Source organism: Oncorhynchus kisutch, linkage group LG11 (assembly GCF_002021735.2).
Source record: "Oncorhynchus kisutch isolate 150728-3 linkage group LG11, Okis_V2, whole genome shotgun sequence".
NCBI lineage: Eukaryota > Metazoa > Chordata > Actinopteri > Salmoniformes > Salmonidae > Oncorhynchus > Oncorhynchus kisutch.
The window spans coordinates 49326487-49342708 of record NC_034184.2 but is presented as its reverse complement, the minus strand read 5'-3'; the positions used below and the strand labels follow the sequence as shown (position 1 = coordinate 49342708).

Genomic DNA, 16222 nt, shown 5'->3' with positions numbered 1-16222 from the left:
TGGAGATGGAGTGTTCAGGGTGATGAGCTGTGTTGCTTTTACGCCAAACATAACGTTTTGCATTGTTGCCAAAAAGTTCAATTCTGGTTTCATCTGACCACAGCACCTTCTTCCACATGTTTGGTGTGTCTCCCAGGTGGCTTGTGGCAAACTTTAAACAACACTTTTTATGGATATCTTTAAGAAATGGCTTTCTTCTTGCCACTCTTCCATAAAGGCCAGATGTGTGCAATATACGACTGATTGTTGTCCTATGGACAGAGTCTCCCACCTCAGCTGTAGATCTCTGCAGTTCATCCAGAGTGATCATGGGCCTCTTGGCTGCATCTCCGATCAGTCTTCTCCTTGTATGAGCTGAAAGTTTAGAGGGACGGCCAGGTCTTGGTAGATTTGCAGTGGTCTGATACTCCTTCCATTTCAATATTATCGCTTGCACAGTGCTCCTTGGGATATTTAAAGCTTGGGAAATCTTTTTGTATCGAAATCCAGCTTTAAACTTCTTCACAACAGTATCTCGGACCTGCCTGGTGTGTTCCTTGTTCTTCATGATGCTCTCTGCGCTTTTAACGGACCTCTGAGACTATCACAGTGCAGGTGCATTTATACGGAGACTTGATTACACACAGGTGGATTGTATTTATTATCATTAGTCATTTAGGTCAACATTGGATCATTCAGAGATCCTCACTGAACTTCTGGAGAGAGTTTGCTGCACTGAAAGTAAAGGGGCTGAATAATTTTGCACGGCCAATTTTTCAGTTTTTGATTTGTTAAAAAAGTTTGAAATATCCAATAAATGTCGTTCCACTTCATGATTGTGTCCCACTTGTTGTTGATTCTTCACAAAAAAATACAGTTTTATATCTTTATGTTTGAAGCCTGAAATGTGGCAAAAGGTCGCAAAGTTCAAGGGGGCCGAATACTTTCGCAAGGCACTGTACATCGTTACAGTTGTTGGTTAGCTAGCTAGCGAATTTGATCCATATTAGCATTGACATGAAATCACTCAGAACAAGACGAAACAAGCTGAAATGAGCCATTTACGATTCCCCACGTGGCAGGTTCTTATCATTCATGCTAGCAATCTGGCCATCCAGAATCACAACAACATGCTCACTTCTGTTGCACACCGTCTTTTGTGACGTTGCAAATAACCACCCATCTATACAGATTATCTTATCTCTCATCTTCAAGCCCCCTCGGCGATGGAGATGGTTGGTGAATATCACTCTCTTGCTTACAACCATCCCTGGCGGTTGCCATTACGCAAGGATCGTCAGTCCCATGCGCACAGAAAAATTTACCACCCTCACCTAGCACTATGACCTTCTGGGTGTGGCCCATGAGAGGTAAAGACTGAATGCGACAAATATGCCACTTGAGATCATCAAAAGCGCCTCTCTTTACGCTCACTGTGGAAATTAGTAATGCTCTTCTGAGAAGTGATATGACCTGAACAGATCATTTTTGTCAACTTGAAGTGTTCTGTTTATTAAACCACTATCTTGGCCTGTCATGCAGGCTCTGATAGTTACACAGTATGGTTATATCAAATCAAATCAAATTGTATTGGTCACATACACATATTTAGCAGATGTTACTGCAGGTGTAGTGAGATTCTTGTGTTCCTAGCTCCAACAGTGCAGGAATACCTAACAATTCACAACAATACAAACAAATCTAAAGTTAAAGAATGGAGTTAAGAAATATATAAATATTAGGAAAATCAATGTTGACGTGGCATTGACTAAAACACAGTAGAATAGAATACCTTATATACATTTGAAATGAGTAAAGCAGTATGTAAACATTATTAAAGTGACTAGTGTTCCATTTATAAAGTGACCAGTGTTCCATTTATAAAGTGACCAGTGATTCCATGTCAATGTATATAGGGCAGGAGCCTCTAAGGTGCAGGCTAATGATGGCTATTTAACAGTCTGATGTCTCTTGGTCACAGCTTTGATTCATCTGTACTGACCTCACCTTCTGGATGGTAGGAGGGTGAACAGGCCGTGGCTCGGGTGGTTGATGTCCTTGATGATCTTTTTGGCCATCCTGTGACATCGGGTGCTGTAGGTGTCCTGGAGGGCAGGCAGTGCGCCGCCGGTGATGTGTTGGGGAGACCGCACCACCCTCTGGAGAGCCCTGCGGTTGTGGGTAGTGCTGTTGCCGTACCAGGCGGTGATACAGCTCAACAGGATGCTCTCAATTGTGCATCTGTAAAAGTTTGTGAAGATCTTAGGGGCCAAGCCAAATTTCTTCAGCCTCCTGAGGTTGAAGAGATGCTGTTGCTTTTTACCTTCTTCACTGCTCTCTCTGCTGTTTCCTGAAGTCCACGATCAGCTCTTTCATTTTGTTGACGTTGAGGGAGAGGTTATTTTCCTGGTACCACTCCGCCAGGGTCCTCACCTCCTCCCTATAGTCTTTCTTGTCATTGTTGGTAATCAGGCCTACAACTGTTGTGTCGTCTGCAAACGTAATGATTGAAATGGAGGCATGCGTGGCCACGCAGTCATGGGTGAGCAAGGAGTACAGGAGGGGGCTGAGTACGCACCCTTGTGGGGTCCCTGTGTTGAGGATCAGCGAAGTGGGGGTGTTTCCTACCTTCACCACCTGGGGCTGAACCGTCAGGAAGTCCAGGACCCAGTTGCACAGGGCAGGGTTCAGACCCAGGGCCCCAAGCTTAATGATGAGCTTGGAAGGTACTATGGTATTGAAGGCTGAGCTATAGTCAATGACCAGCATTCTTACATAGGTATTCCTCTTGTCCAGATGGGATAGGGCAGTGTGCAGTATGGTGACAATTGCATTGTCTGTGGATCTATTGGGGCTATATGCAAATTAAAGTGGGTCTAGGGTATCAGGTAAGGTACAGGTGATATGATCCTTAACTAGCCTCTCAAAGCACTTCAAGATGACAGAAGTGAGTGCTACGGGGCGATAGTCATTTAGTTCATTTACCTTTGCTTTCATGGGTACAGGAACAATGGTGTACATCTTGAATCATGTGGGGACAGAAGACTGGGATAGGAGAGATTGAATATGTCCGTAAACACTCCAGCCAGCTGGTCTGCGCATGTCGTTGAAAGAGTATGCGCATCGCTTGCGCCTAGTCTCCAGGCGCCTAGTCTCCAGGCCTTTAGCCCAGTCTTGGGACTTTTCTATTGCGCATGAGGCTTCCTGACAGCCGATGGAAAGTGCGGAGAGGTAACACCTCTCCTTCTGTGCAGTCTGCCCGCCTGCAAGCGAGTGAGCTCTGCACGACATATCAGTCCACAATTCGTGCCTACAGTTGCCCCGGGTTCTCCTAGGTTACCTTGTAACCTGACCCCAACTTTTATGCACAAGGTTAGCAACAACTATGCTTGTTTCGTCTTAACTTGGATGGAGCGAGAGTATTGGAGAAGAGCTAGAACTACCTCTTTGTTTCTTGGGCACCTACCTGCAAGGGGAGGCCTCTCTCTCACTGTCCTTTTGGGTAGAGGAGGCTGTTATGTTTGGAAAGAATGACAGTAAGGGTTGCGGCCCGGAAGGGCTCCTTCCATCAGAAGTATGACCACTTCTTGGGCACTATTCGAATCCCTAGAGGTTGGTGGCACCTTAATTGGTGAGGACAGCCTCATGGTAATGCCTGCAGCGGAATTAGTGGAATGGTATCAAATACAACAAACACATGCTTTCCATGTGTTGATGCCATTCCATTCATTCCGTTCCATTATTATGAGCCGTCCTAAACTCAGAAGCCTCCGCTGGTCCAAAAGCATCTCCTTCAACAATAGATTATCACTATGGCTATTTGAACCACACCTGATACATTTATGAGGTTTTTACCTGCTGGATGTCACTGCACTTTTGTCGGTATATACTTCCTTAGTGTCAGAGCTTCTGAAGGGTTGGAAATAGTCTGGCTTTGGAGAGCATGTCTCGATATGGGGGTAGTCTATTTCCCCATAGTGAGATATCGAAACAATATATTTCAAATAGAACTTAGCTTTACTTGCATAATCATGGTTCTATGATAATATGAGTGAGATATTTCACTGTGTTTCCTTGCTCGCTAGAGCGCAATGAAGAGAGGCATGATAGAGAATTACCAGTCTGTCAGTCTCCAACAGACTGTGATTGGTACTTCAGTTATAGAATCCACTAAAGAAAATCCCCATAGTGATATATCAGAACCAGGGTTACGCAAATAACATTACAGTTTAAATTTAGCTATTGATTTGAATGTTTTTTTCTTTAGTGTTTGGCACCATTTTGATTTGAGTAGGTTTAGTCCTTGAGCTGGTTGAATTGCTGTTATTCCTTACGATATAATATGGACTGATAGACCGAGTTATTCAGTGATTCAGACAATCATACTGTCACCAGTTGTCTCTGTCTTGCAGTTATGTGGATGTTATGGGTGGCCTTTACACGACTCCCCTAGAACTCGTTATAGGCGGCAGGTAACCTATTGGTTAGGGGTTGGACTAATAACCGAAAGGTTGCAAGATCGAATCCCCGAGCTGACAAGGTAAAAATATGTCATTCTGCCCCTGAATAAGGCAGTTAACCCACTGTTCCTAAGCCACCGTCATTGAAAATAAGAATTTGTTCTTAACTGACCTGCCTAGTTAAATAAAGGTTAAAAAAATGTAACTCCATAAAATCTCCTCGCGTTATTTCAGTCTCAGCCTCCAGTCTGTGTGAACCAGGTTGCACTCTCCCACCAGATTGTTTGTATCTGTTTGCTATATATTTATGGAAAGAGTTCCTTAGTAAACTTAGATGGCGTAGTATCGGCTACACTTAATCTCTGCCACCAAGTACATGGATCAAATTACCTGGGAAAATAATAATAATAGTCCTACTTCAAAACCATCACATGAAAGAGTTTCCCAACTTCTGCTGAATTTCATTCAATTAAATTAATATCCCATATTGCATTGCAGACCATACACTGCCACCCTGCCCTAGGGGATACACATACACCTTTATAAGGATCAGGATGTTTGTGTATCTGGCGTCCTGTAATTGTGCCTTTAATTGATCTGCTCCAACCTGGATGGGAAAAATATTTATTTTCCTATCGCCACCTTTACCTTCCAAATCCCCTGGAAGCAGAAAGAGCCTGGAGAATGTTTCAGCATTACCCTTAATAATATCCTTTAATATCACCTTAATATCTTTCTCTCTAGTCATCTCTACATGCTTCTTGATCAGACAACATTCTGAGATGTAATATGCAGGAAGGTATGCATCGCCTCAACATACACACACATTCAGCTCATCTCCTTCAGAATGGCCAATCCGATTATTAAGCAAGGCTTCGCTGGTGGGTCCATCTCAATATTGTAGGTCCGTAGTAGCAGGTGTGTGTGTGCTGGGTAAATTACCCTATGAAGAGTGTCTAGCCAACCTCTTCCTATTGCTCCCTATAGACCTGGCCCATCTAGTATATAAAATAATTGAGGAACGCTGTTAGATAAAATAATTGAGGTACAAAACGTTATTTTGAAATAATAAGGTGAATGAAAATGATTAAATACATGAGTATTTCTTGCGTACACACACTGCATACGCTCGCACTTCTGTATACAAGTCTAGTTCTTTGTAACGCCTTTTAAATATTCACAACAGGAGATTGGTGGCACCTTAATTGGGGAGGACGGGCTCATAGCAATGGCTGGAACTGAATTTTTGGGATGGTGATCGAACTCATCAAGCACATGGTTTCCATGGGTTTGATACCATTCCATTCATTATTATGAGACGTCCTCCTCTCAGCAGCCTTCTATGATTTCCACATAGTACTGCAAACAATTTTTCCCCACAGGGAAAATAAAGTCAGAAAAGTAAAGCACAGCACTCCTGATTCTACTGTTTTGGGGTATTGTTAGAGAAGTGCTTGGATACGGTTTGTGTGGGATTGAAAGTTTGAGTAATGTTATGATCGTGTTATAATTGAAACTTTACCTTTGAATGGTTGAATGGAGGGTTTGAGCTTGTCCAGTCTAAAGAAAAAGGGGGTTGGCTGGGCGGGTGCTGATCCCTCCTTTTTTGAGCCGGCACGAGGAGGGTGGGGCTTGTTGAACAGCTGAGGTGTCAAAGGGTAGAGGTCATTCATAGAGACAACCCTCACTTTGGCCATCACTGGCTAAATCTGGCACAAATCAAGAGCCAACTGAAATATACCCCATTTCTACAACCAGTACCTCCTAGATATGTGTAATGGTAGATTGTCAAGGCTTCTCTCGTTCCTACCTGTTTGGGAACCTGTCCAAAGTTATTGACGTATCCCTGGATGGTACTCTTGATAAGGGGGTCTCTGAGTGCATCCTGCCCCCTTGTCCCTTTCCTTCTCTGGGCGTAGAAGTAGGGGTGGAATGTGTTGAGGGACTCTACAGCGGCTGGTCCCTGCTGGCAGTGCCCAAAGATCAGGTCGATCCACAGGTGGAGGTGGGAGCTAACATACTCACTCTCCAGAGCCTGGGGGACAGAGCAAAATAGTAAGATACAACACAAACGCACATGCACCCACATACAGTGGTTCTTCCTGTAAAAGTTGTGTCATACTGCAACACACCTTGAGGGCTGCCGCAGAATTCTACGGCACGTTATTTAATTGTCAACCATTGTTGTCATAAAAAAAAAAATTAATTTTTTTTTTCACCTTTATTTAACCAGGTAGGCAAGTTGAGAACAAGTTCTCATTTACAATTACGACCTGGCCAAGATAAAGCAAAGCAGTTCGACACATACAACAACACAGAGTTACACATGGAGTAAAACAAACATACAGTCAATAATACAGTAGAAAAATAAGTCTATATACAATGCTATAATATAATGCTAGTTAGTGCTAGTATGACCACGAGAGGGCATCTTTGAGAAGCATGACTTTTTGTAATAGTGGCTGTACTAAAGAATTTTAAAACGTTTTTTGTAAGAACATAGTTTATGGGATTGATTTTAAATGTAACTTCAAAAGTTTGATTAATATTACGGTGATCTATGAAAAACAAAACCCTGGCACTGTACAACATGCCCGTTTCCACACCCTAATTGTAGGCTAACCAACACCCAAACGGCGATTCAGTGAAAATAAAAATCTAATTGTTTTAGCAAGACCAGTCCCATGCTTGTCTCAGAGCAGCGTGAAATGGTGCTAAAACAGTTGTTTCAAATCCTATGTGAGAATGCCATTCATTGACTACAGCTCAGCGTTCAACACCATAGTGCCCTCAAAGCTCATCAATAAGCAAAGGACCCTGGGACCAAACACCTCCTTCTGCAACTGGATTCTGGACTTCCTGACGGGCCACCACCAGGCAAGGAAGACAAAGAAATAACCGCAGCATTGTCACAGAGGTGATGGAAGGTTTCATCAAGCAGCTGAGTGACTACTTATAGCAATAGTTTGTTATGTTTAGGTCTATTTACATAGGCCTAAACATAACTAAACATTTATATTTATATTATTGTACCTAATGTTGGCTGTTTGGCTAAATGTTTTTTTTCTTCTCCAAATGCAGACAATGACCCAAAACACACTGCTGCCCGGGTTTGCATTGCAAATGAGGGCATAAACTGGCTGAAGACGCCAGCAGAGTAAGTAGACCTTTATGTTGTAAAATATAAATAAATAAATAAATAAATAAAAGACCTACAACACCTACGGTAGGCCTACAGTATATCTCAAAATATGTATTTAATCTCTACATGTATAGGTCTCCTGATTTAAACCCAATCTAACTTGTTTGGCATCAACTGAAAACATGAGTCCGTAACTCTGCCAAGCCTACAGTACAGTATTTAACAGTATTTAACTAGGCAAGTCAGTTAAGAAAGAATTTGTATTTACAATGAAAGCCTAGGAACAGTAGCACTCACTTCCGTCATCATGAAGTGCTTTGAGAGACTAGTCAAGGACCATATCACCTCCACCCTACCTGACACCCTAGACCCACTCCAATTTGCTTACCGCCCAAATAGGTCCACAGACGATGCAATCTCAACCACACTGCACACTGCCCTAACCCATCTGGACAAGAGGAATACCTATGTGAGAATGCTGTTCATCAACTACAGCTCGGCATTTAACACCATAGTACCCTCCAAACTCGTCATCAAGCTCGAGACCCTGGGTCTCGACCCCGCCCTGTGCAACTGCCCGCCCTGTGCAACCGCCCTGTGCAACCTGCCCTCCAGGACACCTACACCACCCGATGTCACAGGAAGGCCATAAAGATCATCAAGGACAACAACCACCCGAGCCAATGCCTGTTCACCCCGCTATCATCCAGAAGGCGAGGTCAGTACAGGTGCATCAAAGCTGGGACCGAGAGACTGAAAAACAGCTTCTATCTCAAGGCCATCAGACTGTTATACAGCCACCACTAACATGTTGCTGCTGCCAAGCTGCTGCCAACACACTGACTCAACTCCAGCCACTTTAATAATGGGAATTGATGGGAAATGAAATATATCACTAGCCACTTTAAACAATGCTACCTAATATAATGTTTACATACCCTACATTATTCATCTCATATGTATACATATATACTGTACTCTATATCATCTACTGCATCCTTATGTAATACATGTATCACTAGCCACTTTAACTATGCCACTTTGTTTACATACTCATCTCATATGTATATACTGCACTCAATACCATCTACTGTATCTTGCCTATGCCGCTCTGTACCATCACTCATTCATATATCTTTATGTACATATTCTTTATCCCCTTACACTTGTGTCTATAAGGTAGTAGTTTTTGAATTGTTAGCTAGATTACTTGTTGGTTATTACTGCATCAGAACTAGAAGCACAAGCATTTCGCTACACTCGCACTAACATCTGCTAACCATGTGTATGTGACAAATACAATTGGATTTGATTTGAAGTGCAACTAAAATGTATTTTAAATAAACATCTGCTTTTTGAGTGTATTTTTTCTCTTTATTTTATTAATGAAAGCATAAAGATGTTGATGAAGAACTGTTGGGGGATTTTTGCACCTACAGCAGCTGGGCTTTGAAGAGTTGCATGTCAAAACCATGTGAGTTGGAATCTCTTCCCATCTATTTTGCAATCTATATGGTTCTCTGATCATTTGCGGTTGCATTAGGTCTTGAGTTAGAAATGTAACACTTTAGAGTACTTAAGCATCAAATACATAGCAAATTGGGGGATTTTCACACCTACAGTAGCCAGGCTATGAAGAGTCTATTGTCCTGCTAATAGGAAACATTGTTTGCATGATGGGCTACACTTGCTACAGTACATGTGAAAAACAGGAGTTTGAAAACCTGTTTTCAAAATGCCTCCAGCTGTCCATCACTACTGTAAATAAAAACACAGCATCTTGTTTACATTCTTTATAGGAACCACAATGTCACAAATAAGTTGTATCTACCTTTCCAATTACTTTTAGAGTTTGGGGTTTACAAATATGCACTGTGAGAATATCTAATAATAATAATCGCTTTGTAAATAAGGATGCATTATAAAAAGGAAAGTGACATGCGCAAGAGACGGTGGTAATATTTTTCCTTTTAGAGACTACGATACTGTACATGGCATCCAGGTCCAGGTCATTTTCGTTTCTCTTAGAATTAAAACCTTAGTGTTACAACAGTTTTAATTAGTAATACGCTACAATCCAGTAACAGCTTGTTCTGATCAAGTAGAAACAAAAAAATAAGTGTATTTTTTTGGGTGTGCGTGCAAGACAGAGGACAAGCAATTCTTACACTATTGTTCAGGGGGGACGGGACATTTTGTGTCAATTCATAAAACGTGCCATTGAAAATCTCTTCCCAATTATTTTGCAATCTATATGGCTCTCAAAAGCATAAGCTCTAACTCCCCCTTGTGGTGGTCTGGAGCATTGAAGCAGTGACGCAGGGTATTGTACTAAACCACAAATTACCTCTATGTCCCGCAGCATAATCTCCAAACTTTTAGTTAAGGAACCACTGTATGAACATACGGATGGATGGACGGACGGACAGACAGACACACGCACAGTAATATAAATGCACTCAAGAAACATCCAATTCTTTGTTGACTGGCATTTACAGTATAGTTGAATATATGAAAATGTACGAGGAGGACCTTCTAGCCACATACAAACCAGGAGCAACTCGGATAGGAGAGTTAACCCTAAAACCATCATTCATCCGCAACAGTATGAGATACAAACTAATCTAAGCCTCTATAACCTCTGAATTATGACTCAAAGTGTGAACAAGGAAACAGAAACTCATTAGAAAGCCCAGTATCTATCAGATTACTCAGGTGTGATTTCCTACATGAGTCCATTTAAAAGTGAGGAGCAGGAAAATGTTGTGAGCTAATACTCTCATCACGACCGAATCACAGAATTACAGAATCATTTGCCTTGAATTAGCTTGAATTAGAGACATGTTTTGAACATTAGAAATAGTGGACATTATGACCAGAAGTCTCCGTTAAGGAGACCTTAATAACAACAGATCTCAGTCTCATAACTGCTTTCTATTGTTCATATTGTTCCATATGGAGTTCATTTGCATATCAGGAAGAATAAACATGCAGCTAAAACAGCTAATTTGGTGGGAATTGGAGGCAATATGAGATTTTATGAGATTACAGACTGATAAACACCATACAGGCCTGGAGTGGAGGGGGAGGAAATATAGCGAGAGTGAAAGGGGAAAAAAGAGAGAGAAAAATAGAGAGAATGAGAGAGAGAGAGCAGGCATTCATCCCGAGTGTCAGGCAGTAGTATCAGAGTTATGAGAGAGTGTATTGTGTGTGTTCTTAATGGCTCTGAAAAGCCTGTTATCCTGTAATGCCAGTGGTTTTAAACACAGTAAAACAAGGCTTTAACCTATTTATAATAGGCATTTGTTGATGAGCACAAGAGCTGATTATCTATTTAAGTGCAGAAAACAATTTCACTCTTTCTGGTTCAACCCCGAGCCCAACTTAACGGGACAGCATGAATGTTTACCCCTTTCTTTAAAATTGTTAAGAAGTGACTGGGCCTAAAGAATAAGGGATATCTCCACTAAGATGGATAACAGCTAAAACACTAGCACACTGAGAGCAGTCAGTCCTAAAAATATAGAATTAGAATGACAAGAACCGACATCCCCATCCCTGTGCTATCTCCAGCCATTGTGCCCCCTTAGAAAGGCACTTAACCCCTAAACTTTTCCAGGGGTGATGCACTGTGGGTGTTTGTGGGAATGTTTCTCAGGTAAAAAATATAATGTAACAGTTTCATCCTACTGTACTTCTTGTATTCATGGCAACTTTACGTGGTCGGCAGACTAGAAGATATGTTTGGTGTACAACTAACAGCATGCGTGAAAGGCAACTGACCTCTCGGTGAACTCTGATGAACTCCCGGGGGTCTCCCTTAGCCCAGGGAGGGAGGACAACGTCCCCTAGAGTGGTACCGTCCTGCATACAGCCTGGAGACAGACACAACCATCTTCAGAATACATATTGTGCTTCTACACCTGCATTGCTTGCTGTTTGGGGTTTTAGGCTGGGTTTCTGTACAGCACTTTGAGATATCAGCTGATGTACGAAGGGCTATATAAATAAATTTGATTTGATTTGATATTCCCCATCAAAATACACACACACACACACACACACAATACACACCTAGTTTGAAGTGGTTTGTGTTAACCAGGAAGTCAGGTAGGTAGTAGAACTCTGGGATCAGCTCTCTGACATCGCTCATGTTGTCTCTGGAGGCGGAGTCCCAGTCCTTCATCACACTATGGAACATCCTCTCTGCTATGTCATACCCTCCCTGAGAGAGAGAGACACAGAGAGAGAGAGAAAGAGACACAGAGAGAGAGAGCGACATCAACTTTAGCTGTCCACTCATTCACTCACACAGGCATTTCATTGTTACTTAAGCTACCTGTACCTTTGTGTGGCTGGATTGACATAAGAAGTGGGTAAGAATGTACAGTATGTCCGCGTGCTCTTGCGTGCACACATTCGTGCACATGTGTGCGTAATGGCAGAAGATGCAGCGGTTTTCATTGCAAACCAAACTTTGGAATAGAAACATTTAATAAAGTAACCTAAACCATATTAAACACGTTTTCATTCTTGACATCCAGACGTTGACTGAAGCTTTTAATTTTTCCATAAAATCTTCTAACCCCTTGATAGAGATGCCATGAGGAGGAATGTAATTTACTGCAAAACAATTACCTTTATTCAATGAGAATAACACCCATACTGGCTAAACTCTGTTAGGGACATAAATCAAGTTATAGATATTACTGCAACTGCACATACTAGTCTGGGGTTGAAAGGAAAAAGTGAGCACTGTGTTTTCAACAAGCTAATATCTTGATTGTTTTATTGTTTGATGATGACTATCAAATATGCAGACCTTCTCATTAGCATCTATTGGATTCCTAGACTGGAAATCAGCAGCTTTTACAACCAAATGGGATTCTTCTTTTGTTTTGTAATGTTACCACATTTATTTGCTTAATATACACTGAACAAATATATAAACACAACATATAAATGGTATGTAACATACACATATGTTGATTGAGCTGAAAAAAAAAGATCAGAGAAAAGTTCCATAGGCACAAAAATATGATTTCTCTCACATTGTGTCCACAAATTTGTTTATATCCCTGTTAGTAAGCATTTCTCCTTTGCCAAGATAATCCATCCAGCTGACAGGTGTGGCATATCAAGAAGCTAATTAAACAGCATGATCATTACACAGGTTAACCTTGTGCCGGGGAAAAATAAAAGGCCACTCTGAAATGTGCCGTTTTGTCACACCACACAATGCCACAGATGTCTCAAGTTTTGAGGGCATGCTGACTGCAGGAATGTTAACCAGAGCTTTGCCAGATAATTTAATGTTCGTTTCTCTACCATAAGCCGACTCCAAAGTCGCTTTAGAGAATTTGGCAGTACGTCCAACCGGCGTCGTGTGTGCGAGCAGTTTGCTGATGTCAACATTGTGAATAGAGTGCCCCATGGTGGAGGTTGGGTTATGTTTGGGCAGGCATAAGCTACGGAAAATGAACACAATTGCATTTTATCAATGGCAGTTTGAATGCACAGAGATACCATGACAAGATCCTGTGGCCCGTTGTTGTGCCATTCCTCCACTGTCATCACCTCATGTATAAGCATGATAATGCACGGCCCCATGTCGCAAGGATCTGTACACAAATCCTGAAAGCTGAAAATGTCCCAGTTCTTCCATGGCCTACATACTCACCAGACATGTCACCCATTGAGCACGTTTGGGATGCTCTGGATTGACATGTACGACAGTGTGTGTCAGTTCTGGCCAATATCCAGCAACTTCGCACAGCCATTGAAAAGGAGTGGGAGAACATTCCAAAATCAACAACCTGATCAACTCTATGCAAAGTGTGGTGGTCACAACAGATACTGACCAACAGATGCATATCTGTATTCCCAGTCATGTGAAATCCATTGGGTTTAATGGGTCTAATTTATTTATTTCAGTGGGCTGATTTCCTTATACAGTAAAATCGTTGAAATTGTTGCATGTTGCGTTTATAGTTTTGTTCGGTATTTATTGAAATCTCATTTAAATGAATTTGTTTCTAAATTAAAAAGCTGATATGGAATCCAGCGAGTCCAAAATAAGGAGGCAGTCATTAAAGACATGCTCTGCAACTTTGGTAGTTCATACATGCATAATCTATGAGCAGAATTATTGTTTTACCTCAATTAGCCACAAAATCTCTAGTTTGAAAGCGACTGTTTTTCTGGAAGCTGTACTGCACCATTTTCCCTACATTTTCCCCAACGTGGGCCAGCCCCCTAGCAATTCCAGTTCTAGCCAATGAGCTTCAGCGCCTTGCCATTTGAGTGACAGCTAGCAAGATGTACATATAGCAGAGCAATTTTCAGGGACCACTTTTTGCTTGTGAGCGCTACTTTCAGAACTACAGGCAAAAAAGTATACAAAAGTACCGGATAATCTTTTTAAGGATTATTCGTTTTATGACATCTACAGAAAAGCCAAAAATACTATTTCGACATTTTCTGGTAAAATATTTGTTGTATTTAATGTACTGTGCTTGCTCTTTAGCTCAGCATACACCAGTGAAACAGTACCATGGAAAAAAGAGATACAGTATGTACAGGCCTCTGTTCCAGCCTTGCATGAATACAACTTCAACTGACCAACTGGCTGAATCAGGTGTGTTCGGGTTGGTCTGGAAAAAAAGCCTGCACACCATGTAGCTCTCCTGGACCTTGGTTGAAAAACTCTGGCCAATGGGGGCACATGCCAAGATGTAATGAGCCAAACAGAGCAGCTGACCCTTGACCTCTCACCTGTAGGGTCAGAAAGGTGTGTGAGAAGGGTTCCATCCGAACGAGGAAGGAAGACACGATGATGGCCGAAGAATAGTGGGTACAGTAGTGACACCTCACTGCCAGGTCACCTAGAATAGCCAAAATACTCAGCCATGAATAACCAATACAACACAAAATGCATCCTGTCATGAACTATGAAAAAATCATGTGATTGGACACTGTATTGCTTCAGATTGTAGGCCACACATGTTAAATATCAGTGATGTTAGAACTGGGGGCAGTGTAATGTGAAATTAAAGTGTTGAGTTGTTGCAGTAGGGGTTGCAGTTAGTACAACATCAGCACATGGTATGGTACACTACCTTCACTACTTTCCACTTCATTAAATCTCTGAATAAACATGTCTCTCCTCTTCTCTGTCTGGGCTCCCATTGGTTTCGAGAGGTCACGAAATGTCGCCGGTTTGGTCAGATCCAGGGTCTATCAATAAATAGTATATGACATGTAAATATGCAATCAATAATATAACAATTCACCCTTCGCTAAGCCCTGTCCCCTTGGTTACTGCTGCAACCTCGATCAAAGTTTTCCCAGGAAGCCCAATAGCCGTTTCAAACCACTGGAGAAAACCCCTCACAATGATAGTAAACTGTGTTTTTAATACACAATGAAATTAAACAGACTACCCCTTGCTAATCAGGAGCCTCTCGAGCATGTTGTGGTGGACTGTCATTATAATTGCTTCACAGGAACATGGTAAAATAAAGTTTGTAGTGTGGTGAGCCACTGGATGGCTCTGAATGCACGGTCAGCTGTGCATGCAGTCAAAGCTACTTACAGCTTGTGGAGCCAACTAGTGCTCTCAAATCGTATCCTCCTGATGTTGACAGCATAACTACCATAAAAAGCCGATAAAACAGTTGGATCACATACATCTATGCTCTAACTAAACCATGTTAGAAATTCCAATAGCAGTGTGTTTGCATAAAATAATCCCATTATTGGCATGTCCCACATCCTGTTTGTCCAACTTCTAGGAAGTTAGAATATTTAGCCAAATTTCAGTTTGTGACAAAACAAGCAAGCAATAATGTAGAGAATCATTGTACCAACTAAACCGCTGGGAAATATCTTTTCCATAACCCCAAACATGATATTTTCAACTGTTTGAAGCTGGTGTACAAAACTGAAAGTAAAAGTTGCACAAACAAAACTTAAGAATGGGAAGCATAGAAATAGCACAAATAGAACAGTTCTACTACTTCTTAGACTTTCTTTCAATGAGAGAGAAATTTTTGTTATAAATCTATCAATGTGAATTTGGTTGGGTCGCCAAAAAAGTTAGATATTGCAGCTTTAATGTGAATAGTGATTAATTTACATTTGTCCCTCAGGTTTAAGGTCATCCCTGTAACGTGAACTGAACTCTTGTTTCAATTTGATAAAACTAATTTTGTACATTATTTTCTCAAAAGGAACACCTTATAGTCAAATCATTGTGTAGAAGCAGGTAAGCTGATTATACTCTATTTGGCCATTTTATGGTGTTTTGTGGTGGAAAACTGAGTGTGTCGGAGCATAAAACATCAACCCTATTACATATAGATAGATAGGCTAGAAATGTTTTAACAAGTTCACATTTTTGGTTAAACTTGCATTCAATTGCCCCTCCCTGATGATGCACACAAGCTTCCATATAGTCCTTTTTCTTAATTTAAATTCTTGAGATGGGAAATCATGCTTGTTACTAAGTTGAACATGCGCTCTTTATGACAAAATTAGGTTAAATAAGTAGTTACACAGCCAGTATTATTACAGATATGAGACATACAGAGACAGATATGGACACAGAGAGACAGACACACAGACAGACAGACAGTAT

The 16222-nt window shown here is 41.3% G+C and overlaps 1 protein-coding gene across 3 annotated transcripts in view; it reads right to left on the bottom strand.

Moving 5' to 3' along the window:
* wdfy4 (WDFY family member 4) overlaps positions 1-16222 on the bottom strand; it is a 167247-nt gene that overhangs the window by 24693 nt on the left and 126332 nt on the right. For all 3 annotated transcript variants that reach the window (XM_031835915.1, XM_031835916.1, XM_031835917.1), the window contains exons 53-58: positions 14703-14820; positions 14359-14468; positions 11659-11809; positions 11368-11459; positions 6250-6474; positions 5962-6082 (exon numbers count right to left, since the gene is read on the bottom strand). In XM_031835915.1, the coding sequence (XP_031691775.1) occupies positions 5962-6082; positions 6250-6474; positions 11368-11459; positions 11659-11809; positions 14359-14468; positions 14703-14820 (817 nt within the window). The remainder of the gene's footprint in view (positions 1-5961; positions 6083-6249; positions 6475-11367; positions 11460-11658; positions 11810-14358; positions 14469-14702; positions 14821-16222) is intronic.